This window comes from Vulpes lagopus, chromosome 18 (assembly GCF_018345385.1).
Source record: "Vulpes lagopus strain Blue_001 chromosome 18, ASM1834538v1, whole genome shotgun sequence".
NCBI classification, from domain to species: domain Eukaryota; kingdom Metazoa; phylum Chordata; class Mammalia; order Carnivora; family Canidae; genus Vulpes; species Vulpes lagopus.
The window spans coordinates 24,918,334-24,943,655 of record NC_054841.1 but is presented as its reverse complement, the minus strand read 5'-3'; the positions used below and the strand labels follow the sequence as shown (position 1 = coordinate 24,943,655).

The 25,322-nt window shown below is 47.1% G+C and overlaps 1 protein-coding gene and 1 non-coding gene across 2 annotated transcripts; one reads left to right on the top strand and one right to left on the bottom strand.

The window, feature by feature from the left end:
• Positions 1-10,938: 10,938 nt before the first annotated feature.
• On the bottom strand, positions 10,939-24,818 carry PXMP4 (peroxisomal membrane protein 4). Its single transcript, XM_041732885.1, has 4 exons — positions 24,517-24,818; positions 21,960-22,022; positions 18,229-18,427; positions 10,939-13,550 (listed from the first exon to the last, which is right to left on the bottom strand). The coding sequence occupies exons 1-4, from the start codon at positions 24,627-24,629 to the stop codon at positions 13,287-13,289; spliced, it is 639 nt and encodes a 212-aa protein (XP_041588819.1). The 5' UTR covers positions 24,630-24,818; the 3' UTR covers positions 10,939-13,286.
• LOC121478475 lies at positions 17,855-17,958 on the top strand. The gene has a single exon (XR_005984484.1). It is a non-coding gene; the product is annotated as a U6 spliceosomal RNA (small nuclear RNA).
• Positions 24,819-25,322: the final 504 nt, after the last annotated feature.

The following is a 25,322-nucleotide window of genomic DNA, read 5'->3' as shown; positions in this document are numbered from 1 at the left end:
TTTCTATGGTCAGGCCTGTCTCCAAAGCCCCAGCTGCCGCTCCCATCCTCAACTTGCCCCATCTATACCATTTACTTTCAAATCCTGCACCTGCCCTGTCCCTCCCACCCGGAGCCCCAGCAGAAGCGGGCTGTTAGAAAATGAGGAGGGACATCTGGCCCAATACAGCTTGGGGCTTTCCTGTAAGCCCCCTTTTAGCTGGAATCTCTTCAATAGCCGATGCACAGCTTCTGCTTGAACTCATTTATTCACCCATTTATTCAACAAACGTTTTTGAGAGCCTGCTCTGTGCCCCATTCTTAGTTCAGACCTTGAAGAGCTCGGTCTTGTGAAAAGAGAAGGAGAGGAATAGAAGTAACGAATGCTTGGAATATGAGGAGGAATTTCCACCATTAACTCCACGTTACAGTTCACAAAGGGAGGAGGTAAGGGTGCTGAGCATGAAAATGCAGTTAATCCGGAGGCCCTGGGACCTCTCCATCAGCCATTTCTCATTGCTCAGGTCAGCTGATTTGACCAATATTGTCCTCTCCTCTGTGCCAGGCTTTGTGCCAGCTTTGAGGGCAGAGACTGAGACTTGATCATTTCTATGAACTTGCCTGCCATCTGGTGGAGATGACCCACGGCGGGGGCGGGGGGGGGCGGAGCTAATACACAAACGAGGATCAAATCCCTAAGCCCAGAATATACATGACTTCCTCCAGAGAGCCCTCCAGAGTCCTAATTACTCACTCCCCTGCCTCTGTTCCAACACTGACCACACACTCAGTTTCTCCATCTGCCTCTCCTACTAGACTGGGAGCTCCAACAGGGCCTCCTCTCAACACTGGTAAGACCCAAAGCAGGTGCTGAGAAAGGTTAGGAATGGAACAGGCTGTTGCTTGAGGCTACCCAGAGTGCAGCAAGGAGACTCAGCTCTCCGAAAGGAGTCCTTCGTCCTTCGGCACTTGACTTCAGAATCACCTGAGTACTTGTTAACTTTGGGCCAATCCCTGCCTTACCAATTTAGAATCTGTAAGTGCCCAGGAATCTGTATTTTCACCAGCAATCCCCTACCTATCCCCCCCCCACCCCATGCCAGGTGATTTTAATGCAGGTTCACATTTAAGGACAAATAGTATATCAATATAACCAAAATGTGTGGTGCAGCCTTGAATTATCAGCCCCTTAGGCAGCCCTGGTGGCTCAGTGGTTTAGCGCCACCTTCAGCTCAGGGTGTGATCCTGGAGACCCGGAATCGAGTCCCAAGTCGGGTGGGCTCTCTGCATGGAGCCTGCTTCTTCCTCTGCCTGTGTCTCTCATGAATAAATAAATAAAATCTTAAAAAAAAAAAAAAGAATTATCAGCCCCTTGAGGACAATTCTCAGCTCCAGTTTCCTCATCTGTAAAATGGGCACATTGTCCTGGCCTCTTCCTGAGTTGCCATAAGGATAAAAAACATAAGGAATCTACTGAAAGTTCTATAATGAGGTGGTTTAGGAAAGCAGCAGGAGTTTCCTAAGCAGTTTTTGAAATAACTCATTGTAGGGGGCTGCCTAGATGGCTCAGTTAGTTAAGCATCTGACTCTTGCTTGTGGTTCAGGTCATGATCTCAGCATTGTGAGATGGAGCCCTGTGTTGGGCTCTGCACTAGGTGTGGAGCCTGTTTGGTATTCTCTCTCCCCTTCTCCCTCTGCCCCTCCCTGCCCCACTCACACTCTCTAAAAAAGGAAAGAAAGGAGGGAAGGAAGGGAAGGAGAAAGAAAGACTTTGTTGTAAATCCTAGACTGTGTCAGCACTAGAAGGGACCATAGAGACTGTGTCTGCTTCTTGCTGTAGAGATGGGAAAATTGAGACTCATTCAGGAGTAGGGACTTGTGGGGTCATCCAGGGATAGAATCTGGCCTACACTGGATTCCCAGCCATGGGATCAACCTGCCCCCTTCTCCCTAGAGAAGCCACCATTATTGGAATGGTAGATCTCATTTGAAATAACAAAGCCAGACTCTAACAGAGAGTAAGAGAAGCCAGCAACATTCCCCTTCCAGATGGAGTTTCCTTTCTCTGTAACTTCCCAAAGGGTCTTAATAACGGTAGTATTTGCTTTGTAAAGCACTCTCATACCCACTAGTCATTCAACAAACGGTTATTGAGCACCTGTCTTCTGCCAAGCCCTGTACTGGTTGCTGGAGAAGGAACATTGCTGTTATTGCCCCATTTCATGATGAGGAAGCTGAGGCCCAAAGGCCATGAGCTTACCTAGCAGGTGAAAAGGCTATTATTCATGCTTGGTGAGGTCCAAGCCAGGGGTTTACCAAAGCCCTGCCCTCCACAAAGTGTTCAAGTACCCAGGCTCCCACAGGTGCCCTTTTTCCCACAATCCTTCTAGTCCTACTGCAGCAGAAAGGAGCGAAGACCAGAATTCCCAGTGTGAAATCAAGAAAGAGATAAGGGGCTTCTGTATCTATTAATACCCACTTGAAGCAGCAAAAGCCTGAAAGATGGGGCCCCTTGGCCTCAAGCCTGGGAGATACTGATAAGGCTATTCTCAACATCAACAGTTCTCTTTAGGCTGGTAGGCTTCCAGAAAATCCACAATTACTGGGCAGCCACTTCCAGTGATGATCTCCTTTCAACCAATAATCCCCTAAGTGAAGCTTGTTTATCCACCCAGTGCAGGAAGAAGGAGGTTCAGAGAGGGGCACTCACAGCTCAAGGTCAGAGAGCAGAAATGAGATGGGAACTTAGCCTGTTGCACTGTCAAACCCTAGGTCCTGCCCTTCATACCTCATCACTCCCTGTGAATACCCCAAGAGCCAGGCTCATGGCTGGGCTGTCAAGATTATAATGTGTGGTTTCCAAAGGATATTATGGTGGATAGTGGCTTAATTAGCAAGTGTTCACCCCATCACCATTTCCACAAACATCTAACTCTAGAGGAGTCCAAAGGGGTGGAAGCTCCTGGACCCATCGTCCTCAGTATAGAGACATCTTTCCCTTGAATTTTTCCAAGAGGCAGGATTGTGTAGAAGTGACAGGAAGAGCTCCTAAATCAAGTGGATATAAATGGGAACCTTGGTCTGTGTGACCGTGGACAAGTCAATTCTTTTTTTTTTTTTTTTTTAAGGTTATTTATTTATTCACACAGAGAGAGAGAGAGAGAGAGAGAGAGAGAGAGGCAGAAACATAGGCAAAGGGAGAAGCAGGCTCCATGCAGGGAGCCTGATGTGGAACTTGATCCTGGGACTCCAGGATTACGCCCTGATCCGAAGCCACCCAGGTGTCCCAGTCAATTCATTTTTTTCTTTTTTTTTTTTTAAGATTTTATTTATTTATTAGATACAGAGACACAGGCAGAGGGAGAAGCAGGCTCCATGCAGGGAGCCCCATGCAGGACTCGATCCCGGGTCTCCAGGATCACGCCCTGGGCTGAAGGCAGATGCTCAACCACAGAGCCACCCGGGCTGCCCAATCCCCTCATTTCTTAAACCTCATTCAATCCACAGATATTTACTGAGCAATGGTGTCAGACATTGTGCTAGGTGTTGGGGAGACGGCTGGAAGCAAAACACACCCATCTCTGATACCTGGAGCTCACAGTCCAGTGGGAGAGTCAGAATTATTTCCATGAACCTGCACAATATGCTCATTAAGAAGTTTGACAAACAACACAAATAATTCCAGCTTATTTATTCCACATACATCACCTCATCTAAACGCACATGCTTACGTTTTTCAAAAAAAATTTTTTGGGATGCCTGGGTGGCGCAGCGGTTTAGCACCTTCCTTCGGCCCAGGGCATGATCCTGGAGTCCTGGGATGGAGTCCCACATCGGGCTCCCTGCATGGAGCCTGCTTCTCCCTCTGCCTGTGTCTCTGCTTCTCTCTGTGTGTGTCTCTCATGAATAAATAAATAAAATCTTTTTGTAGGGGATCCCTGGGTGGCTCAGCGGTTTCACGCCTGCCTTTGGCCCAGGGCGCGATCCTGGAGTCCCGGGATCAAGTCCCGCGGCTCCCGGCATGGAGGCTGCTTCTTCCCTCTGCCTGTGTCTCTGCCTCTCTCTCTCTCTCTCTTTGTGTCTATCATAAATAAATAAAAATAAATCTTTAAAAAAAATCTTTTAAAAAAGTATTTTAAAAAATTAATTTAAAAAAGTAAAAATAAAAAAAAAATTTTAAATCTCCAAACATGAACATCCCATCATTATAAAGACTGCATAATTGGGAGAGAGGATTCTGTGGTGACTTAATTTTATTAAGGGGCACAGAGACATCCATTGTTGAGTTCTGGCAGAGGGAGGTGGGGAGTTTTATGTCTGCAAAATCACATTTGTCTCGAATGATCCCTCGTTGCTACACTGAATTCCCTGACTGACGGTTTGCTGTCCCTGGAGATGTTCTGTCCCTGTGCCAGTTCTGGCTGCGCCTGAACACAGGGCTCTTCCCCATCTGAGAGGCCATCAAGCATAGGAGCGAGCCTTAGGAGTGAGGCTGACCCCAACCACATGGCGTGGCTGGATGACCTCTAGTAGGTGATTTACACTCTCCAAGAGCTTTGCTTGCCCCATCTGTAGAACAAGGGGCAAAGCCTCCTTACAGGAAGCATGTCAGGGTTAAATGAGAAAACAAGCAGATTTGCAAACTGTCCCACAGGTATCATTTAATTTGTCTGCAGAGTTTGGCTTTTGTGTGTGTGTGTGTGTGTGTTTTGTTTTGTTTTTTTCTGAATTGTGAATTAGTTTCAAATTTTCTTAAATTGTGAAATGCTGTATCAAAATTCAAATATCCAACTTTCCTTTAAGACAGGAATATCTGGCAGTACTAGCCAGGCCGTCAGAGCGTTGAGCGGTTGCTGTGCCCCCTTTAGCCAGAGTCTCGACCCTCTAGGCCACCAGAGGCCCTGCCTGGCTCGCCTCACTCCGTGACCTTGCTTGCCCTGCCATTCCAGGCACCTGAATTTGCAATCCCCAACGCCTGTGCCTGGCCAGGGGTAGGCGCCCCACAAATGGTTACTACCGGCAATATTCTTAGGGCCGAAGAACTAACCAGTACCTTCACAGCTCCTCTGCGTTGCAGGTAACTAAAGAGAAGACGTGGGCATGGAAAAGGAGGAAAAGTGGGCATTCGTAGTGCCATGGGAGACATGGGACATGGTGCCAGCCAACAGCTGCCTGTGTGGCCTTGGCTAAGTCCTTGGCTACCAATCAGTCCATATGTTCAGTAGGGTATGGGCCAGAGGGTCCAGTCTAGTGTAAGTGGTCTCAGGTCGATAAGCCGTCCTCCTTCCCCCAAAACCCCGTTACTCACTGAACTCATGCTCTGGGGACCTCTCCTTTCACCAAGGCTCACCTGGTGCCACTTCCATTCTCTGCATCACCCCAACCTCTGAGATGGGATTCTGCTTTTCCAAGGAAAGGAGGAAAAATAGACATAGTAGCTGTGCTTACCCAGACTAGGGCCCCAGAGTCAGTAAGAGACCCTTAGAGCAGAGGGACTCTGTTTCAGCTATAAAGGGAAAATGATAACAATAATGTTTACCGGATAGGGTTGTGGGGACATGAAGTGCTTAGAACAGTGCCTGGTGCAGAGAGAGTGCTCAGTAAATGTCCGCTGCTATTAGGAATCAAAGAGAAGTTACTGAAGCAGCTTGCTCACATCTCCTCTCCAGGTGGTGAGGAAGCAAGGAAAACTGTTCTAGAGAGGCTGCAGAAAAGATGAATTTTCATGAAGCAATCCTTGCACTGTCCCCCATCCCCTGGGCACAGGTAGACACAAAAATATGGAGAAAAATATGTTCAGAGAGCAATGAAGTGTGTAGATTAAGTGACCCCATATTCCATAGATTCTAAGACCATCCCCCCCCCCCTATTTTAATATCTCTGAAATTGAGGTGCATCAGACTATGGCATGTCTTAAATGTAGTTGGTAGCTCTTTTCTTTCTTAGGGGCTCAAAATAATGTTGTAGCTCATCTTTGATGGTGCCTTAGAGGTAATGAGACCTAGTGTACAAAATGCACTGGGCATGGTGCCTGCTATGTCACAAGCCTTCAGATTATTCTCATGATCTTCAGCATCACCAGCACATTCGAGGTTGGCCATGGCAGCTTTTTCTTCCTTTTTCTCGTTTTCTCCCTGACACCTGCTGACCTGCATTTGGTCCCGGGGTTGACAGGCACATGGCAAATGCAGTTAGGGAGAGGAGGACAGAGGGTTCAGGATAGGAAGAGAAAGGCTTTTTATAATATATTAAGATATTCAGAGAGGAGGAGCCATGGATTTTTTTGTTGTTGTTGTTAAAAAAAAAAAAAATCCCTGCTGGAAGCCGTAGTTATATATATGCCAAACAGGCCAGGAAACCCAGCAGGCCTCCTGGAGCTGGCAATGAACCGAATCAGGGGCATTGTGTCCAGGCCACTGGCTGGCTGAGGGGGCATTGTTAGGGCCTGGCCCTGTCTGGGAAGAGGGGGCTGGAGGGGGCAGGGGGAGTGTGTTCCCATGACTCCCTGGGGAGTAACAACAATTGGGGCCAGCTGGGAAGCCCGCATGCCAGGGGCCCCAGGGCTATAGGGGGCTGAAGCAGCAATGGGGGGCAAGGTCAGGGCTTCCCTTTCTCAGGTGGGGGGGCAAGGCCTAAGGAGGGGGAACACGGGGGTCATTCACTACACCCCTCTTCCTCGCCACCCCCAGCCCTGGGCCACAGAGTCTCTCCAAATTACACCCCATATGGGCCCACTTCGCTCTACCTCATAAGCCCACTCTGGTCCAAACAGCCATGTTCTCTCACACAGACCCCTGCATGGCTCCCTTACTGGATCCTTGCTGCCAGCCTGGCTCCCTACACCCTTCTCCAATTGTAGTGAGAAGAATCCTTCCAAAATGTAAAGCACATCACATCCCTCCCATGCTTAAACCTGCCAAAGGCTGCCCAGAACACTTAGAAGAAAACCCAAACTACTTACTCGGGCCCACAAAGCCTTCCTGATAGGCCAGCCAGCTTCTTAGCCTCCATTTCCAGCCCTCCAGCACACCCCCACCCTGCACTCTGTCCCAGCCACACAGGCCTCCTGCCAGGCCCTGGAATGCTTTCAGCTGGTTCCCTCTGCACACTTTGCAGATCCTGTGCTGGAAACACCCTTCCTCTGTATCTTTGCATGGCTCTCTCCTCTTCATGGGTCTCAGGGAGGCCTTTCCTGGAAAATAGACCCTCTTGTTCTCTCCCCTTCCAAGTCATTCTATTACAGTGCCCTGACTACTGACTTCAGAGAACCCGCTATTCTCCAAAATTATCTTATTTTTGTATTCATGTGTCAGCCTTCCCAGGCTGAACTGTAAGTCTCTGGTGGGCAGGACCTGACTCTTTCATTGCTGGGTCCTAGTGCCCGATATCACTGGTTGCTTGGTACTTCGTAAGGACTCAGCCAATATCAGCCAGTATTTTTATTATTCCTGTGATCAGGGCATGACAACTGCCATGTGGTCAGGCTGGGAAGGTCAGTCTCAAGTTCTGAATCTGTGATCCATGAACCCAAGTTCCAGGAACTTAGACAGAAAAAAAAAAATTACACCTATATATTCACCAGCTTCTAACTACAATGTAACATCTACTTGCACTTCAGGCAGGCACTAGATCAGAGGCCTATTAACAGCAACAGAAACCACAGCTACTTCCATGCCCTGTCACAGCTGCTGCAGGGTCTGGAGATATGTTTATGCCTAGGGCACCTGTGAAATCATGACACTTTTAGACCTGCCAATATTTATTTAGCATATAAAAAAAAGTATAATATTTATAATTATCTCAGGTCAATATAATTCTTGTCTTTGTAATCCTATGTTTGTTTGTTTGTTTGTTTAGAGATTGGGCACCCTTGAGCAGTGGGGGGGGAGGGGCAGAGGGAGAGAATCTTAAGCAGATTCAATGCCCAAGATGTGGGGCTTGATCTCATGACTTGAGCTGAGATCAAGCGTCAGACACTTAACCAACTGAGCCACTCAGGGGCCCCCTATGTATTTTATTTAATGAGTTTTAAAAACAGCATTTTGAGAGGGGTCCATAGGTTTCACCAGATGCCAAAGGGGTTCATGACACAGACTAAAAAGACCACCTAAAAAGGAAAGTCTTAAAAGAGCCGATGTGGTCTGGCCCTGGTCCTTCTGTCAGCAGACACCAAGCGCACAGGGAGAGTCTGAAGAAGCCTGGAAAAGCAATGAGAACATGGTTTCCGACAGAGACCCTGTGACCTACATTTCCATTTTGCCTGGTTTCCTGTCTTGTTTATGAAATCGTGACATCTACAAAGCTCTGGGTGCAGAGTCCTGGTACAGAAAGCAGGGAGCCCTCGGTTAGGAAGCCCTCTCTGAAAACAATGCTCAGAAGAGAGTCCAGCTTTCTCTCCATCCCCCAGCTGGGCCCATGCAGCCTGCAGCTCATCCTGCAGCAAGTCCTACAGGAGACCCTCTGGTTACAGTGAAACCCCTCTCACCTGAAATACTCTTTAGGGCTGAAGTAAGACACACTCTCTCCCTATCCATCTGGAACATGACAAGGGAAGGAAAGAAAAACAACGTTTCTTTTTATAAATACCCCTAATTCGTTAAAGAAAGCAACTCATCTGGAGCCACAGATTGTGGTGATGTGGGGTACACTCTGGGAGGTGGAGTTGCTGCACAATGTTCTGGTTTAGCAGGGCATCAGGTTCAAAGCCTGATTCTTATGAACCCAAGTGAACAATGGAGAAAGAAATGCCATCTCCAGGATTCTTTCTGGGGCCTGAGATGGGAAAGGCAGGAGCAGGGAGCATCACAGGAGGCAGTTTCTTGGCATCTCTACCTGTCAATCATTGCTATCACATGGGCTCACTGAATAATCTCTAATTTGGGAGTGGAGCAGCAGAAGGTCCCCAAATTAACCTCACTTTTGTCCTTTCCATTTCACTTGGAGCTCCATGGGCCTGAATGTCTGGGGTCATCGACAGTAAGGCTCCAGATATCTAGAGCAGTTCATCTCATACACTGATGGTAGTAAGAACCTGCCTGAGATATTCGAGTCAGGGGTGGAGCTGCGGTGGGAGCCAGCTCAAAGAAAGGACTCACTTTCATTTTAGACTACTGACTGAAGAGAAACTGAACATGCAGAGGGCAAGGAAGAAATGCCAAAGACTAGTTGAGATGACAATGCAATGTAAACACTTCTCAGAAGACAGGAGCACCTGGCTGGCTCAGTTGGTGGAACATGTAACTCTTGATCTTGGGGTTGTGAGTTTGAGCCCCACATTGGGTGTAGAGATTACTAAAAAATAAAGTCTTTAGGGGCCCCTGGGTGGTGTAGTTGGTTAAGTGCCCAACTCTTGATTTCAGCTAGGGTAGTGATCTCAGGGGTGTGGGATGAAGTCACATATTGGGCTCTATACTCAGCAGGGAGTAGGCTTCAGATTCTCTGCCCCTCCCCCACTTGCATTCATCTCATAAATAAATCTTTTTAAATTTTTTTTTTTTTATTAATTTTATTTATTTATGATAGGCACACAGTGAGAGAGAGAGAGGCAGAGACACAGGCAGAGGGAGAAGCAGGCTCCATGCACCGGGAGCCCGACGTGGTATTCGATCCCGGGTCTCCAGGATCGCGCCCTGGGCCAAAGGCAGGCGCCAAACCGCTGCGCCACCCAGGGATCCCTCATAAATAAATCTTAAACGAAAATCTTTAAGGCTGCCTGGGTGACTTAGCCAGTTAGGCATCTTCTTTTTTTTTTTAAGATTTTATTTATTTATTCATGAAAGACACGGAGAGAGAGGCAGAGACATAGGCAGAGGGAGAAGCAGGCTCCATGCAGGGAGCCTGATGTGGGACTCGATCCTGGGTCTCCAGGATCATGCCCTGAGCTGAAGGCAGACGCTCAGCCACTGAGCCACTCAGGTGTCCTGGCGTCTGACTCTTGATTTCAGTTCAGGTCTTGATTTCAGAGTTGTGAGTTTTATAAGAAAAAAAAAAAAAAAGTAAAATAAAGATAGGTGGCTGTGCACAGAATATCTCAGAAAGGCTGCACTAGAAAGTGCTGATAGTGAGTGCCCCTGGTAAAAGAGGGAGTTTGGGGGTGGAGCTTGGATGTAGGAGGGAGCCTGACTTTTTCTTGTGATACACCTTTTGTACCATGTTAGTTCTGTACTGTGCAGGAGGTATTGATTAAAAATTATTTTTTGCAGTCTTGCATGTCAGAAGACTTCATAGGAATGTGGCAGGTGCTAAATAAACACGTAAACCATTGTACTATTTCAGGACCTAGCATTTATAGAGTGCCTACTGTGTGCCAAGGGCCCTTTGGCAACACCCGTTTTACAGATCTTAGGAAATGGAAGCTCAGCTAGGAAGGAGCCAAGTGGGGACTCCTCCCAGGTCTGCTGGAAGCCAGAGCTCTGCTCCTCAGCAAGGACCACACAGCCTTGCTCCCTGGAGTGAGCAGTTGGAGGCACCAGATGCTCTGGCAGGATCCAGAGAGATGCCATCTGTGAGGGAAACCTATTCTTAGAGAGCAGAGACAGTCGGTGGTGCAGCCCCCCGCAGCAGTGGGGGGATGCTGGGCAGGCAGAGAGCCAAGGCTTTACCTTCAGCTGAGAAAGAGGAGAGGCTAAAAGCAGGGGCTACTCAGTTCTTAGGACCACCCTTCCTATGTTTGGATGCTATATTAGAAATAACAGCAAACATTTATTGAGTGCTTACTTTATACTCATCATATTGTTTAATCCACCAGACCATCATGTGAAGTGAGTGATATTAGCATGCCTATTTTATAGATGAAGAAACAGGGGTACAGAATGGTTAAGTCACTTGCCCGAGAGAACAAGGCTGAGCTCAGGCACACCTGCTCCAAAGCCTATGTCCATAACCCCCACCTACTCTCAGCTTGTGCACCAGAGGCCAATTTTAGTTTGAGTTTCCTCAATAGCAGACCCCAAGACAAGGATTTCAGTACAAGTGGTTTATTTGGGAAGTGGTCCCATGTTAGGGGCATGAGCAAGACAGGGAAGGGGGGGCTAGTTATTAAGCAAGTGACCATTGCAGGCAGCCATAGTTCAGTCCTGCTGGGGAACTCTGTGAGCCAGTGTGGAGCACGCACCTCAGAGTTATCGGATGTGTTAATCCTCCAGACCTGCTGTGGGTGCCAGAGCAGGTGCCAGTGGCAAGCGAGAGCCCTCAGGCAGAAAGATATAGTAGTGGCAGTTGGAAAAGTTGGCTGGTGTGCAGCAAAGCAGTAAGCTAGAGGGGATTGGGTGGAGCACCTCCAGCATCTGCTTGCTGACGGCCACCTCCTTCCTCCCCAGGACCTTGGGATTCTCCAAGCATGCAGCACAACATAATGGCTGAGAACACTGCTGTTAGAATCAGAAATAATCCCATCGTGATGACCTAACAGGTCTGTGACTCAGTTTCCTCATTTGTAACGGGATGACAGTTGGCTGCATATCATTCCCTACTACCTTGTTACTCCAGGTATGGCTCAAACCGGCAGCACCAACAGCCTGTGAGATACACAGAATCTCTGGCCCCACTCCAAACTCACTAAGTCAGAATCTACACTTTAATAAGAACACCAGTGACTCATGTGCACATTTCTACTAGTACTTTCTAAAAAGAGACTGAAGTATTCCTACTAGACCAAATTGGTGGGCCATGGACCAAATCTTCCTGGAGACCTGTTTGATTTGTCCGGCGCAGTGATCTTAAAAATCAGACTGGCACGTGAGTTTCCAGTTCCCCATGCTGCCATCACTTCCTAAAGCACTGCATTTTCCTTTTTTTTTTTTTCTTTTAAGATTTTATTTATCTATTCATGAGAGACACAGAGAGAGAGAACAGCAGAGAGGGAAGCAGGCTCCATGCAAGGAGCCCAATGCGGGACTCGATCCCGGGACCCCAGGATCATGCCCTGGGTGGAAGGCAGGCGCTAAACCACTGAGCCACCCAGGGATCCCCTGCACAGCATTTTCATTTATGCACCTTGCCAGACCCCTCTGGACATCTGAGTTTGCAGCCTCCTCTGAAACCCATCCTATAACTAGCTAATATTTGCATAGCATAGCTTAGGTTTCTAAATTTAACATAAGGCACTGGAAAAAAAAAAAAAAAGGGTTTTGAACCCAGACAGCTCTGGATTTAAACCCTGATTTGGCTATCATAATGGTTGTATTATCTTGGGCAAGTTACTTCCCGCCTCTGACCCTCAGTGTCCACATCTGTGAAATGAGGATCAAAATACCTAACTGCGAGGTCATTGTATGGGTTGAAAATAACATCTGCAAAGCACCTGGGGAGGAAGTAGGAGCTCGCTAAATTCAAGTAATTAGTAGTAGCAGCTCTTATAATTATACAAGTCCAATGTGGACACTGGATGTGTATTAGGATTATCTTCATTTTACATGAAACTAAGGCTCTGAGAGGTTAAAAATCTTCCCCAAGGTCACACAGTAGTGGAGTGAGGACTCAAACTCATATCCCCCTAGCTCTATATCTGCACTGTCCACTAGAATTTTCTGCAAGGATGAATGTGTTCCATATCTGTGTTATCCAATATGGTAGCCACTAGCCACACATGGCTACAGAGCACTTGAGATATGGCTGGTTCCAATTGAGACACACTCTAAGTATATACCACATGCCTGATTCTGAAGACTCAGTACAAGAACAAAGGATATAAAATATCTCTAATTTTTATATTAGTTTTTATATGTTAAAATAATATTTTAGAAATCCTGGGTTAAAATATATAAGTAAGATTAATCTCACCTGCTTCCTTCTGCTTTTTTTTCCACGTGGCTACTAAGGAAAATTTCGATTACATATATGGATCACGCTATGCTTCCATTAGACAGTGGAATCCTAGAGTGTCTCTAATAGAACACCACCTGAGCTGAGGAATTTAATATTTTCTAAAGACATATTTGCAACCTTCTGCCCACAAGCAAGGAGCCCTGTTCCATAGAATGGTCGAAGACCATACCCACCAGAAAGAGACTTCAGGGCCCTCCTCTGAGCTCGATGACCCCTGACACCCAGAGGGGGTGGTTTTCCCTGGTCTCACAGTAGCCAGCAACACAGCTAGAATCACGTCCAAGGCTCCATAGCCCTATTCACCATTCAAGAGTACCTAATGGGATGTGGAAATCAGTGCTTTTGCTTCGGCAAATGGAACCCTGGGACAATATAAGTTGGAGTCCAAGAATCATGATCTTGAGAAGGAAGGATCCTTTGGGATGATTCACCGATGGAGCCAATCTCGAGTGAAGAAGCCCCCATCAGCACCTTAGGGCCATGTTATTTTGAGGGGAGGCTCTTGTTGTAGAGGAGGAAATCTGAGATGTCATGCCATACATTGCTATCCTGGTACAGGTATGTCATGGAGGACTGCAGTGAGGGCTGCAGAGTGGGCCGATGGTACTCAAAGAGCCACAGCACCAGCCCCCACACGATTGCGGTGAACAGACGGAATAGGTCCCACCTGGGTTCAGGAATGTAGCCCTTCTCCACGCCCAGGCGGCATAGAGCAAACAGGACTCGTGAGAGCAGGTACATGTTGATCTGCAGGGAGGGAATGACAGAGGATTATGGGAGGGCACAGCCACTGGGAATCTTCTGCCCAACCCCTGGAGGTACTGGAGCATCTACTGCACACTGGGTCAGTGTCTTTCTTTTCTTTTCTTTTCTTTTCTTTTCTTTTCTTTCTTTCTTTCTTTCTTTCTTTCTTCTCTCCTTTCTTTCTTCCTTCCTTCCTCCCTCCCTCCCTCTCTCTCTCTCTTTCTTTCTCTTTCTTTTTAGTTTATTTAAATAAATAAATTTTAGTAATCTTTACACCCAATGTAGAGCTCAAACCCATGGCTCCAAGCTCAAGAGTCTCATGTTCTTTCAACTAAGCCAGCCAGGAACTCCTAGATCAGTGTTTTTCAAAGCTAGTATACAAGAAGATTTGAAGTGGTAGGTAGTAGGTATTTTAAAGATTTTTTAATTTATTCATTTGAAGGAGAGAGAGGGAAAAAGAGAGAAAGAGAGAGAGAGAGAGAGAGAGAGAGAGAGAGAGAGAGAAGGGGGAGTGGAGAGGCAAAGAGAGAAGGAGAGAATCTTAAGCAGACTCCATGCCCAGCGCAGAGTGTGACGCCAAGGCTCAATCTCAAGACCCTGAGATTGTGACCTGAGGCAAAATCAAGAGTCAGATGCTCAACCAACTGAGCCACCCAGGTACCCCTGTATTTTATAATGTTGCTATTTATTTCTATAATTATCATTCTTGTTCATTAAAATGTTTAGAAAATGAATATATTTACATGGTTCAAAACTGAAAGGTAGGGGCACCTAGTGGCTCAGTGGTTGGGCATCTGCCTCTGGCTCAGGTCGTGATCCTGGGGTCCTGGGATCGAGTCCCCCATAGGGTTCCTCACATGGAGCCTGCTTCTTCCTCTGCCTGTGTCTCTGCCTCTCTCTGTGTCTCTCATGAATAAATAAATAAAATAAAATAAAATAAAAAACAAAAAACAAAAAGCAAAACAAAACAAAACAAAAAAACTGAAAGGTAACCAGACACCAAAAACCACGATCCACCAAAAAAAATTTTATTTTATTTTATTTTATTATTATTATTTTTTTTTCCAAAAAAAATTTTAAATTGACAAATTGGGGATCTCTGGGTGCCTCAGCGGTTTAGCGCCTGCCTTTGGCCCAGGGCCCGATCCTGGAGACCTGGGATCAAGTCCCACATCAGGTTCCCTGCATGGATCCTGCTTCTCCCTCTGTCTGTGTCTATGCCTCTCTCTCTCTCTATGTCTATCATGAATAAATAAATATAATCTTAAAAAAATAAAAATAAAAATAAATAAAATTGATAAATTGGATCTCATCAAAATTTAAAATTGTTTGGTTGTGAAAGCCCATATGGAAAGGCTGAAAAGAAAAGCTGCAGCTGGGAGAAAATATTTACAAACACATATCTGACAAAAACTAGTATCTGGAATATATTAAAAAAAAAAAAAACTCTCAAAACTCAATGGTAAAAAAAGAAACAATCCAATTAGAAAATGAGCAAAAGATGCAAACAGATGTTTGAACTCGTTCCACAGATGGAAAATAAGCACATGTAAAGATGTTCTCTAATGTTTAGCCATTAGGGAAATGCAAATTAAAACCACAATGAGAAGCACTACACACCTATCAAAATGGCTAAAAAAATGTGATAAACCAAATGCTGGTTAGGATGTGGAGGAAATGGATCATTTGTATATTCCTGATGGAAATGTAAAATAGTACAGTCACTCTGGAAAATACATTGGCAGTTTCTTAAAAAATTAAACATGCAGGGGGATCCCTGGGTGGCTCAGCGGTTTAGTGCCTGCCTTTGGCCCAGGGCGCGATCCTGGAGTCCCGGGATCGAGTCCCGCGTCGGGCTCCTGGCATGGAGCCTGCTTCTCCCTCTGCCTGTGTCTCTGCCTCTCTCTCTCTGTGTCTATCATGAATGAATGAATTAATTAATTAAACATGCAGGGATGCCTGGGTGGCTCATTGGTTGAGCATTTGCCTTTGGCTCAGGGCATGATCCTAGGGGCCAGGATCGAGCCCCACATCCGGCTCCTTGCAGGAAGCCTGCTTCTCCCTCTTCCTGTGTCTCTCATGAATAAATAAGTAAAATCTTAAAAAAAAAAAAAATCAAACATGCACGGAGGGTGCCTGGCTGGCTCAGTAGGTAGAATGTGCAACTCTTGATCTCAGAGTTCTGAGTTTGAGCCTCACATTGAGTATAGAGATTATGTAAAAATAAAAATCTTAAAATTAAACATGTATGTATCATATGACCCAGCAATTGCACCCTTGGGCATTTATTCCAGAGTAACGAAAACCTATGGTCACCCTAAAACTTGTACAAGAATCTTCTTAGCTGTATTTCTAATAGCCAAAAGCTGGAAACAACCCAGTTGTCCTTCAGTAAGTGAATGTTTTAACAAAGAGTGGTGCATCCCTGCCCTGGAATGATCTATGGATACACACACACAACTTGGATGAATCTCCAGGGAATTATGCTGTGTGCAAGAAGCCAGTTCCCAAAGGTTACATACTGTAATGACTCTACTTATATAACATTTTTGAAATGACAAAATTTTATAAATGGAGGTCAGAGTAGTTGTTGCCAGGGGTCACGGAAAGGAAGGAAGAGAGAGGGAGATGGTATGACCAGGATTCCTAGCCCTTGGAAGTTCTTAGCCCAGGGCTCACTTGCTTGCTAGCTTTCTTCCTTTCTCTTTCTTTTTTTTTTTAAAGATTTTATTTTTTAAATTATTTTATTTATTTATTTATTTATTTATTTATTTATTTATTTATTTATTTATTTATTTATTTTGACAGAGAGAAAAAGCATAAGTAGGCAGAGTGGCAGGCAGAGGGAGAGAGAGAAGCAGACTCCCGGCTGAGCAAGGAGCCCAATGTGGGGCTTGATCCCAAGATCCTGGGATCACAACCTGAGCTGAAGGCAGATGCTCAACCGACTGAGCCACCCAGGTGCCACTCCAACCAGTGACATTTTTAACAAAAAAGCAAACCTCGGGAAACTCAAAATACAAATTCTCCTATCTATAGATCCCACAGTTCTGTGGTAAGTAAATTTCAGATGTATTGACACGTGTAAGGAGATGCCTGAATGAAGATGTAGGCTAGTGTGTGTGTCCTGGCAAAAGGCTAGAGAGCCCCTAGATAGTGTCCACCTAGAGACTGGGGAAATCAAGACTGGTCCACCCACCCAACAGAGAGCTCTGCTCATGTTAAAAAGAAGGACAGACCGAAAGAAGGGTCTCGCAGACACATTATTCTGTGAAGAAAAAGAACAGTGTGATCTCATTGGTAGAAAACTCCTGGCATATACAGACACAAGCACAGACAATTTCTGAAGGGCCACACAAGACACAGTTAAAGTGTTCCTGGACAGTGGCTTGACAATTGGAGGGGGATGGTAACAATCTTTTCAATATACTTTCTAATTTTATTGTGACCTACCCCCAAGCACTAGAAGCGTGCCAGGCACACAGGGGGTGCTTAGTCTGCTTTTTAAAAAGATTTTATTTATTTATTCATGAGAGACACATACAGAGAGAGAGAGGCAGAGACCCAGGCAGAGGAAGAAGCAGGCTCCATGCAGGGAGCCCAATGTGGAACTCGATCCCGGGTCTCCAGGATCATGCCCTGGGCTGAAGGCAGGCACTAAACTGCTGAGCCACCCCGGCGTGCCAGTCTGCATTTTTTAAAATGTAAAAATGAAACATGATGGGATCCCTGGGTGGCGCAGCGGTTTAGCGCCTGCCTTTGGCCCAGGGCCCGATCCCGGAGACCCGGGATCGAATCCCACATCGGGCTCCCGGTGCTGGAGCCTGCTTCTCCCTCTGCCTGTGTCTCTGCCTCTCTCTCTCTCTCTGTGACTATAATACATAAAAATAAAAAAAAATAATAAAAAATAAATTAAAAAAAAATGAAACATGATTCTTAGAATTTGAAAGTATTTCTAAATTTGAGGGAGGCAAAGAGAGGGGCTGCCAACTTTTCATGTCACCCAAGAAAGACTTTAAAACAAGTGTTTCATTTCACAAAAAAAAGGGTTTTTAACCCAGAAAAATGTCAGGATACAGAATAAGAGATCATCCTTTGAGTGCAATAAGTTTTGTTTTATGAAAATGTTACTCCAGAGTCATCTTTTTTTTTAAAGTAAGCTTTATGCCTAATGCGGGACTTGAACTCATGACTCTGAGATCAAGAGTCATATGCTCTACTGACTGAGCCAGCCACCCAAGTGCCCCCAGAGCCATTTTTTTTCTCATTTCACTGCACAGTGTCTTTGTTTTTTAATCTTTGCTCCAGTGCTCACTTCAGCAGCATGTAGACTAAAATTGCAATGATACAGAGATTAGTATGGCCCTTGAGCAAGGATGACACAGAAATTCATGAAGCATTCCATATTTAAAAAAAAAAAAATCTTTGCTCCAGAGAACACCACATATATTGACTTGGGGAACCATGAATTTCAACAAGCTGTTTGGTTTACAGATGGTGAAACAGAGAGAAAGTGACCTTCCCAAGGTCACATAGGGACTGCTGGATCAAAGACCCTCAGATATGGAAGGGAGGAAAGAGCTCATCTTCTTTGACCTTCACCCAAATTTTATACCTGGACCATGTGCCTCCCCACCCAGCCCCCCAAGCCCTGAGTCCTATCCTGGGGAAGGGTCTTTACCTGGCTGTTGATGTTATTGTTATCTCCAAACACCAGCAAGCTCCCGATGAAGGCAGCCAGGAATGAGTGCACCTGGTAGGTGTCGCCCTGCACATGGGACTGCAGGGCGCAGAGCCCCTTATAGGTGAACACAAAGCAGGCCAGGTTCCGGGAGTGAGTGTATGTGGCTTGCAGGATGGTCCACAGCTTGTCCTGGAAGCTGCACAAACACAGGGGGCCCCCGTGAGCACAGACCCAACTGTTCCAGGGGCATTCACCCATTGGGCATGCAAACCTGAACCAGCAAGGAGCCCAGGCCGGGACTCACCCACCCCAGGCCTCTAGCCTCCATGTCCTCAGGGCTTCTCCCCAACCAGATTTAGGCCTCGATTCCATGCCACTTCCTCAGAGAGGGCTTCCCTGACCATTCTCTCCCTTTTTCCTACTTTTTCTTCGCAGCTCTTATACCAGCTGACATTAATATGCTTAATCCCTTCCCACTCCCCTAAGCTACCAGAGAGTGGTGTCTATACCTGGCTTGTTGATCCCCAGGGCCCAGAACAGGGCCTGGCACATAGTAGGTGCTCAATAAATGGGTTTTCTTTTTTGGCATGAGCAGGTGAAGACATGAATGAAGGAGTAAGGGAGAGCCTACTATGTACTGGAACTGGGGGTATGATTCCGAGGAAAAATGCTTGCTGCCTTCATAGAGTATGTGATCTAATGGGAGAGAAAAACATAAATAATCACAGAGAAAAAAAAATCACAGAGCAAGGGTCAAAGTTGGACCTTGACCAGAGATGATCTGAAGGATGAGGAGTCAATGAGGTTGAGAGGGGGAAAGGGACTGCATACCAGGCAGAGAGATCAGCAGGTGCAAAGGTCCAGAGGAGAGACAGAGAGTGGGGAGTAAGGGGACAGAGAGAAACCATCAAGCCTAAGCAGAGAATGTGGGGAGAGTGGGGCCATGCTGTTTTGTCTTTATCCTGAGAAAAGTGCACTTTTTAAATTGGGAAAGGATTCTATTTATCCTTTAAAATTAAGTCACTAGGGGGCAGTGAGGAGAACACAGGGGAAGGGCAACGTGTACTCTGGGAGGTCATTCAAGGATGATGCAACCAAGTGCTCTCAAGGCTAGATGAGAACCTTGAGGTGGGTCTATGTGGAAGTCTGCCAGGTGAGTGGAGATAGCCAAGAGTCAGATGGTTCTTGCATCAGAGGAACATGTGCCCAGTGTTGCCAGTTTTCTTTTTTTTCTTAATCTCTCTTTTTTTTTAAATAAACATTATGCCCAACCTGGGGCTCAAACTCAAAACCCCAAGATCAAGAGTCACATGCTGTACTGACTGACCCAGCCACATGCCTCTACTGTTGCCAATTCTAATGAAAGAAAACTGGATTTCCCAGTTATTAAGTGTTGGTGCTAATCTTGCCTTCAAAATGTTTCTAGAGGGCACCTGGGTGGCTGGTTAAATATCAGCCTTTGTCTCAGGTCAGGCTCCCATGATCTCAAGTTACTGCATCCTGGAATCCAGCTCAGCGTTGGGCTCCCTCCTCAGTGAGGAGCCTCCTTCTCCCTCTGCCCCTCCTCCTGCTCCTGCTCTCTGTCAAATAAATGAATAATAAAAAAAAAATCTTAAGGGACACCTGGGTGGCAAAGCAGTTGAGCTCTGCCTTCGGCTCAGGGCGTGATCTCGGGGTCCAAAGATTGAGTCCCACATCGTGCTCTCTGCAAATCTTTTTTATTTTTATTAAGATTTTTATTTATTTATTCATGAGAGACACAGAGAATAGAGAGAAAGACAGACAGACAGGCAGGCAGAGGGAGAAGCAGGCTCCATGCAGGGAGCCCAATGCAGGACTCGATCCCAGGTCTCCAGGATCATGCCCTGGGCTGAAGGCAGCACTAAACCGCTGAGCCACCTGGGCTACCCTAAAAATCCTTTTAAAAAAAATATTAGGGGATCCCTGGGTGGCTCAGTGGTTTAGCACCTGCCTTCAGCCTGGGTCATGATCCTGCATTGGGCTCCCTGCACGGAGCCTGCCTCTCTCCCTCTCTCTGTATCTCTCATGAATAAATAAATAAAATCTTAAAAAAAAAAGTGTTTCTAGAATCTTTTTTTTTTTTTCTAGAATTCGATCACTTCTCACCTAACTGCCACCACCAATGCCTGAGGAACCAGCATTGCTCACCTTGATCATTGCCTGTTTTGTTCACTGTTCTATCCTTATACCTAAAACAGTGTCTGGCACATAGCAGATGTTTAATAAATATTTACCATTTGAATGAATGAGTTCAATTTTAAGAAAATGGAGGGTAGGGATGCCTGGGTGGCTCAGTGGTTGAGTATCTGCCTTTGGCTAAGGGCATGATCCTGGAGTCCCGGGATCGAGTCCTGCATTGGGCTTCCTGCATGGAGCCTGCTTCTCCCTCTGCCTGTGTCTCTGCCTCTGTCTCTCATGAATAAATAAATAAAATCTTTAAAAAAAAATGGAGGGTAAAAAAATAAAAATCAATGAATCAGGGGCACCTAGGTGGCTCAAGTGGTTGAGTGGTGTATGCCTTTGGCTCAGGTCAAAATCCCGGGGTTCTAGGATCGAGTCCTGCATCAGGCACCTTGCAGGGAGCCTGCTTCTCCCTCTGCCTATGTCTCTGCCTCTCTTTGTGTCTCTTATGAATAAATAAATAAAATCTTTAAAAAGAAAATCAATGAGTCAAAAAAAGCAAAAATACAAAAGCAGGGCCGAATTCCAGCCCCATGTTGGGTGTAGAGATTACTTAAAAAAAAAAAAAAATTCTGGGGCACCTGGGCAGCTCAGTTGATTAAGCATCTGACTTCAGCTCAGGTCATGATCTTGGGCTCCTGGGATTGAGCCTTGTGTAGGGCTCCCAGCTCACTCAGGAGTCTGCCTCTCCCTCTCCCTAGGCCCCTCCCCCTGCTCACACTCACTCTCTCTCAAATAAATAAATATAACCTTAAAAAAAAAAAAAAGAGCAATCTTTAAAAAAAGAAAAAAATGAGAGAGAGACAATCTTGCAGGCTGGATTTGGCTGATGGGCTATCCATTTGTGTTCCTTACAAGCTCCAGGTGAGGTTCTATACATTACAAACCAGGACAGGGTAGTTTCCGAGAAGTGCCATGAGGACAACATTATGAGGGATGGAGGAAGACCAAGAAGTCTGGGTGAGCGAGGTAGGTCACGGACAGTTTTCCCAAGGAAGCGATCCTCACATAACTGGTGCGGGTTGCCAGGAAGGAAATAAAGGTGGGGTAGAAGAGGAAAGAGTATGCCTGGAGGGGGTTACTGCATCTGCAATGTGTGGAGGTGGAACCCCACGTGGCATGGCAGCAAGTCCCGGGTGCCAGGGGTGCTCCAGTGTGCAAGGGAATAGTGTGGGTTACAGTGGAGGCCAGGCAGCAGAGGGTCTTATGGTTGTTGTTTTTTTTTTTTTTTTAGTTTTTAATTCCAGCATAGTTAACATACACTATTATATTAGTTTCAGGTGTACAATAGAGTGATTCAATAGGACTAGTCGCAGAGGGCCTCTTAAGGAATGAAGCTAGGCTTCTTTGGGGGACAGTGGGAGCCAGGGTGGTTTTTGAGCATGAATAAGAGAGTCATACTTAAGGAGATAGTGGTGTCAGGTGGACAGGCTAGACCTAGCTAGGAAGCTAGTTGCAGGTGTCCTGCTGCTGAGGGCTGACCGGACTCTTCCCCAGTCTGAGAGGTGTGCAGAGGGGGTGGGTACCTGCCACTCCGGAAGAGAAAGGTCATGACCAGCGCGTGAGGGGCCCGGATTTTGGCTCCATAGCTGTAGAAACGAAAGGAAACAGTTACTACAGCATCACTGCCTCACATTTTCTTTCTGGGCTCTCTGACTCCTTGTTCCCCGCTCTAGCCCTAATCCTAATGTTACCCTAGAAGGGGAGATAATGCTGGCTTTCAAGTTAGATCTGGGTTCAAATCCCAGCTCTGACACATTCGGGGCGGGGGGGGGGGGGCCCTCAGGCTTGCTATTTAACTTCTCAGCCTCAGTCTGCCTAACAGCAAAAAAGGACATCCAGCTAGAGGGCTGGTTATAATTTAAATGAAAGGCGACAATGTGTGTCAAAGGCCTCCACTGTCCCCACCCAACTGGAGTTGCTCCCTCAGTTCCACCCTGACTTTCCCAGTAGAGTCAGACTCATCTTTTTAAAACTTAAATCATATCACATCCCAACTTAAAAGCTGCCTATACAGAAAAAAAAAAAAAAAAAAGAAAAGAAAAAAAAAAAGCTGCCTATACTTTTCCAGTACTCAGAATAAAATCCAGTCTCCTCCCACAGCCTTGAAAGTGCTGCAGGATTTGGCTCCTGCTTGCTTCTCCTACCTCTCACACCTCTCTTCTCCTGTTCAAGCCCCATGGCCTTCCTGGAGCTCCTCTGACCTGCCAGTTCTCCCCTCCTCTGGGCAGGCTGTTCCCTCTGCCCAGACTGCTCCTTCTTACCTCTCACGTAGCCACCAAGTCCTCAGCTGGCACCTCTATGGAGGCTCCTTACCCACCAGAAGAGGTGAAGGCAATATTTTCATTGCCACAGAGCTCCAAGCTTCTCTGCAGCATTTTACACTCTGGATCATTTCTGGAAAGTTCTATCTTTCGCTTGGTCAATCTTAAAGTTAACGAAGTTCCTAAAGCAGTTGCTGAGTAACATTGTACTTCCTTCTACCTTTTCAAAATGTATTTCTTTCTAACTATTATACACAGGAGGACCTCAGCTTTGTAAAAATGGATTTAAAGGGACGCCTGAGTGGCTAGGTGTTGAGCACCTGCCTTCAGCTCAGGGTGTGATCCTGGAGTCCCAGGATCGAGTCCCACATCGGGCTCCCTGCATGGAGCCTGCTTCTCCCTCTGCCTTTGTCTCTGCCTCTCTCTCTGTATCTCTCATGAATGAATAAATAAAATATTTTAAAAAATGGATTTTAAAAAAAGACTGGAAGGAAATATACCACAATATTGTTAGCCATGTTCCCTGAGCTATAGGAATATGGGAATTTACAATTGTCCTTTTAAAACTTTTCCATATTTCCAAAATGACCTGTAACGGTTAAGCACTGCTTTTAAAATTAAAATAATTGAGGGGTGCCTGGGTGGCTCCATAAGTTGAATGTCCAACTCTTGATTTTGGCTCAGGTATGACCTCAGGGTGGTGAGATTGAGCCCCACACTCAGCACACTCAGAGGAGAGTCCTCTTGAGATTCTCTGTCCCTCTCTCTCTCTGCCCCTCCCCACCTGGTGCACGCCCCACCTGGTGCATGCCTTCTCTCTAAATAAGGGCACCTGGGTGGCTCTGCTGGTTAAGCAACTGCCTTTGGCTCAGGTCTTGACTCCGGAGTCCTGGGATCCAGCCCCCAATCAGGTTTCCTGCTCCCTAGGGAGCCTGCTTCTCCCTCTGCCTTCCGCCCTGCTTGTGTATTTTCTGTCAAATAAATAAAATCTTAAAAAAAACAAACAGCGCACAGATAGGTGGCCTCAAGGTTTGAAGAGAGGCAGTCCAGAGGCACTCTCACCACCATGCCACAGTGCGACTAGCAAGTCAACTCCAAGAAGGCACATCTTTGTTCGGTTTGTTTACTGTGCATCCCCTTTTAGCACAGTAGGCTCTCAATGAAAGATAGCTGTTATGCATGAGTTTTAAAGGAGGTGGACTTCCCTCCAGTTCCCAACCACGTGAAATGACCCCAAGACCTCTTTTCCAGCAGATCTGATGGCCAGGGTGGAATCAATTTGCCCAACAAACATCTGTAGCTTCTTTTAGTCATTGTCACTCCCCAAGCTTATGCCCCAGGAGTTCCCCTGGCCGGATGGGGGGCTTAGAGCTAGAGCCATACAGATGAGGAGTGAGAAACGGGATGGGAGCCCACAAGCAGCTTAATGGTGGGAGCAGAGACAGAGGCGCCGCTGGCCTGCTAGATGCCAGTGGCCACTTCTCCTTGTGCAAAAGGGACCGTTGAAGCCAGACACACTCAAGATCACAAAGCAGGGTGGTGGGGAAGGTAGGCCCAAACGGGGATGAAAGGGCTGGCCTGGGAGGTGGTCAAGGCAAGTGGGCCAGGTTGCAAAGCATGGAGGACCCGAAACTGCCCCACCTGGGAAGGCGCACGGAACCCCAAATCCCCAGCGCCCACTGTGCAGATGGTGGGCTCCGAGGCCTGGAGACACGCTGGGGCTGCTCAAGAACAGCGCGGCGACGGGCCCAGGGTCCGCGGCTCCGCCCCTAGCCGGACCCAGCCCCCCGCCCCCGCGCAGCCCCACGGCCCCACTCACACTGCCCCGTTCCGGAAGCCCTTAAGCATGGCCAGCGCGGCGTGGTACCGGCGCTTGCGCAACAGCGCATTGACTGCGTGGAGCAGAGCCGGCAGCTGCGGCGGGACGGCCATAGCTCGGGAGGCGCGAGGGGTGCGGGCGAGCAGCAGCAGCAGCAGCAGCACTGACAGCCCGGGTTCCGGCGGCGCAGCCCCGCAGCCCGGGCCGAGCAGCCGCGTCTCGGCGCTCACAGGCTGCGTCTGCTGTCACTCTCACGGGAGAGCCGATCAGACGGCTCCCGGGGGCACCCGAGGCTCGCACTTTCCCGAAGAGCGGTCTGACGGGAAGGGTGGGAAAGCGGGTAACCAATCGCGACGGGCTCCGCCCACCTCGCTGCGAGGGAGGTCGGGATCCCGCACCTGCGTCTCGTCCGACCGCCAAACCTGTTTCCAGCGTGCTTGGAGGGGGGTTTCTTGAAAGAGGAGCTGCCCTCCCTAGAATTAGGGGAGTGACTCCTCAACACAAGACAATTCTGGTTGGGTAACCGTGACCATAGCAAACTTCTTATTAAGTCATGAATCAAATGACACCTCAAGGGCTTCCATTTATTCTTCAAATCCAAACTCCTTGCCACAGTCCACAAGAGGGACTATAACCTGGCCTCTCCTTCCTTCTCCAGCCTCATATCCTGTTACTTGCCCCTTCATTCACTCCTCTCCAGCTAAATTGGCCTCCTTGCCATTCCTTGAGCAGGCCGAGAAGGCTCCTGTCTCAGCGCCTTTGCACCTGTTTCCCCGACCGGTATGCCTGACCCCCATGGTGGGCTC

Excerpts from the sequence above, each read along its gene's own strand:
- PXMP4 (XM_041732885.1), bottom strand. The coding sequence starts at position 24,629 with ATGGCCGTCCCGCCGCAGCTGCCGGCTCTGCTCCACGCAGTCAATGCG. Across the intron at positions 18,428-21,959 it reads TTTCTCTTCCGGAGTGGCAG|CTTCCAGGACAAGCTGTGGA; the intron begins GTACCCACCCCC and ends GTGTTTGTGCAG. Across the intron at positions 13,551-18,228 it reads ACAATAACATCAACAGCCAG|ATCAACATGTACCTGCTCTC; the intron begins GTAAAGACCCTT and ends CCCTCCCTGCAG.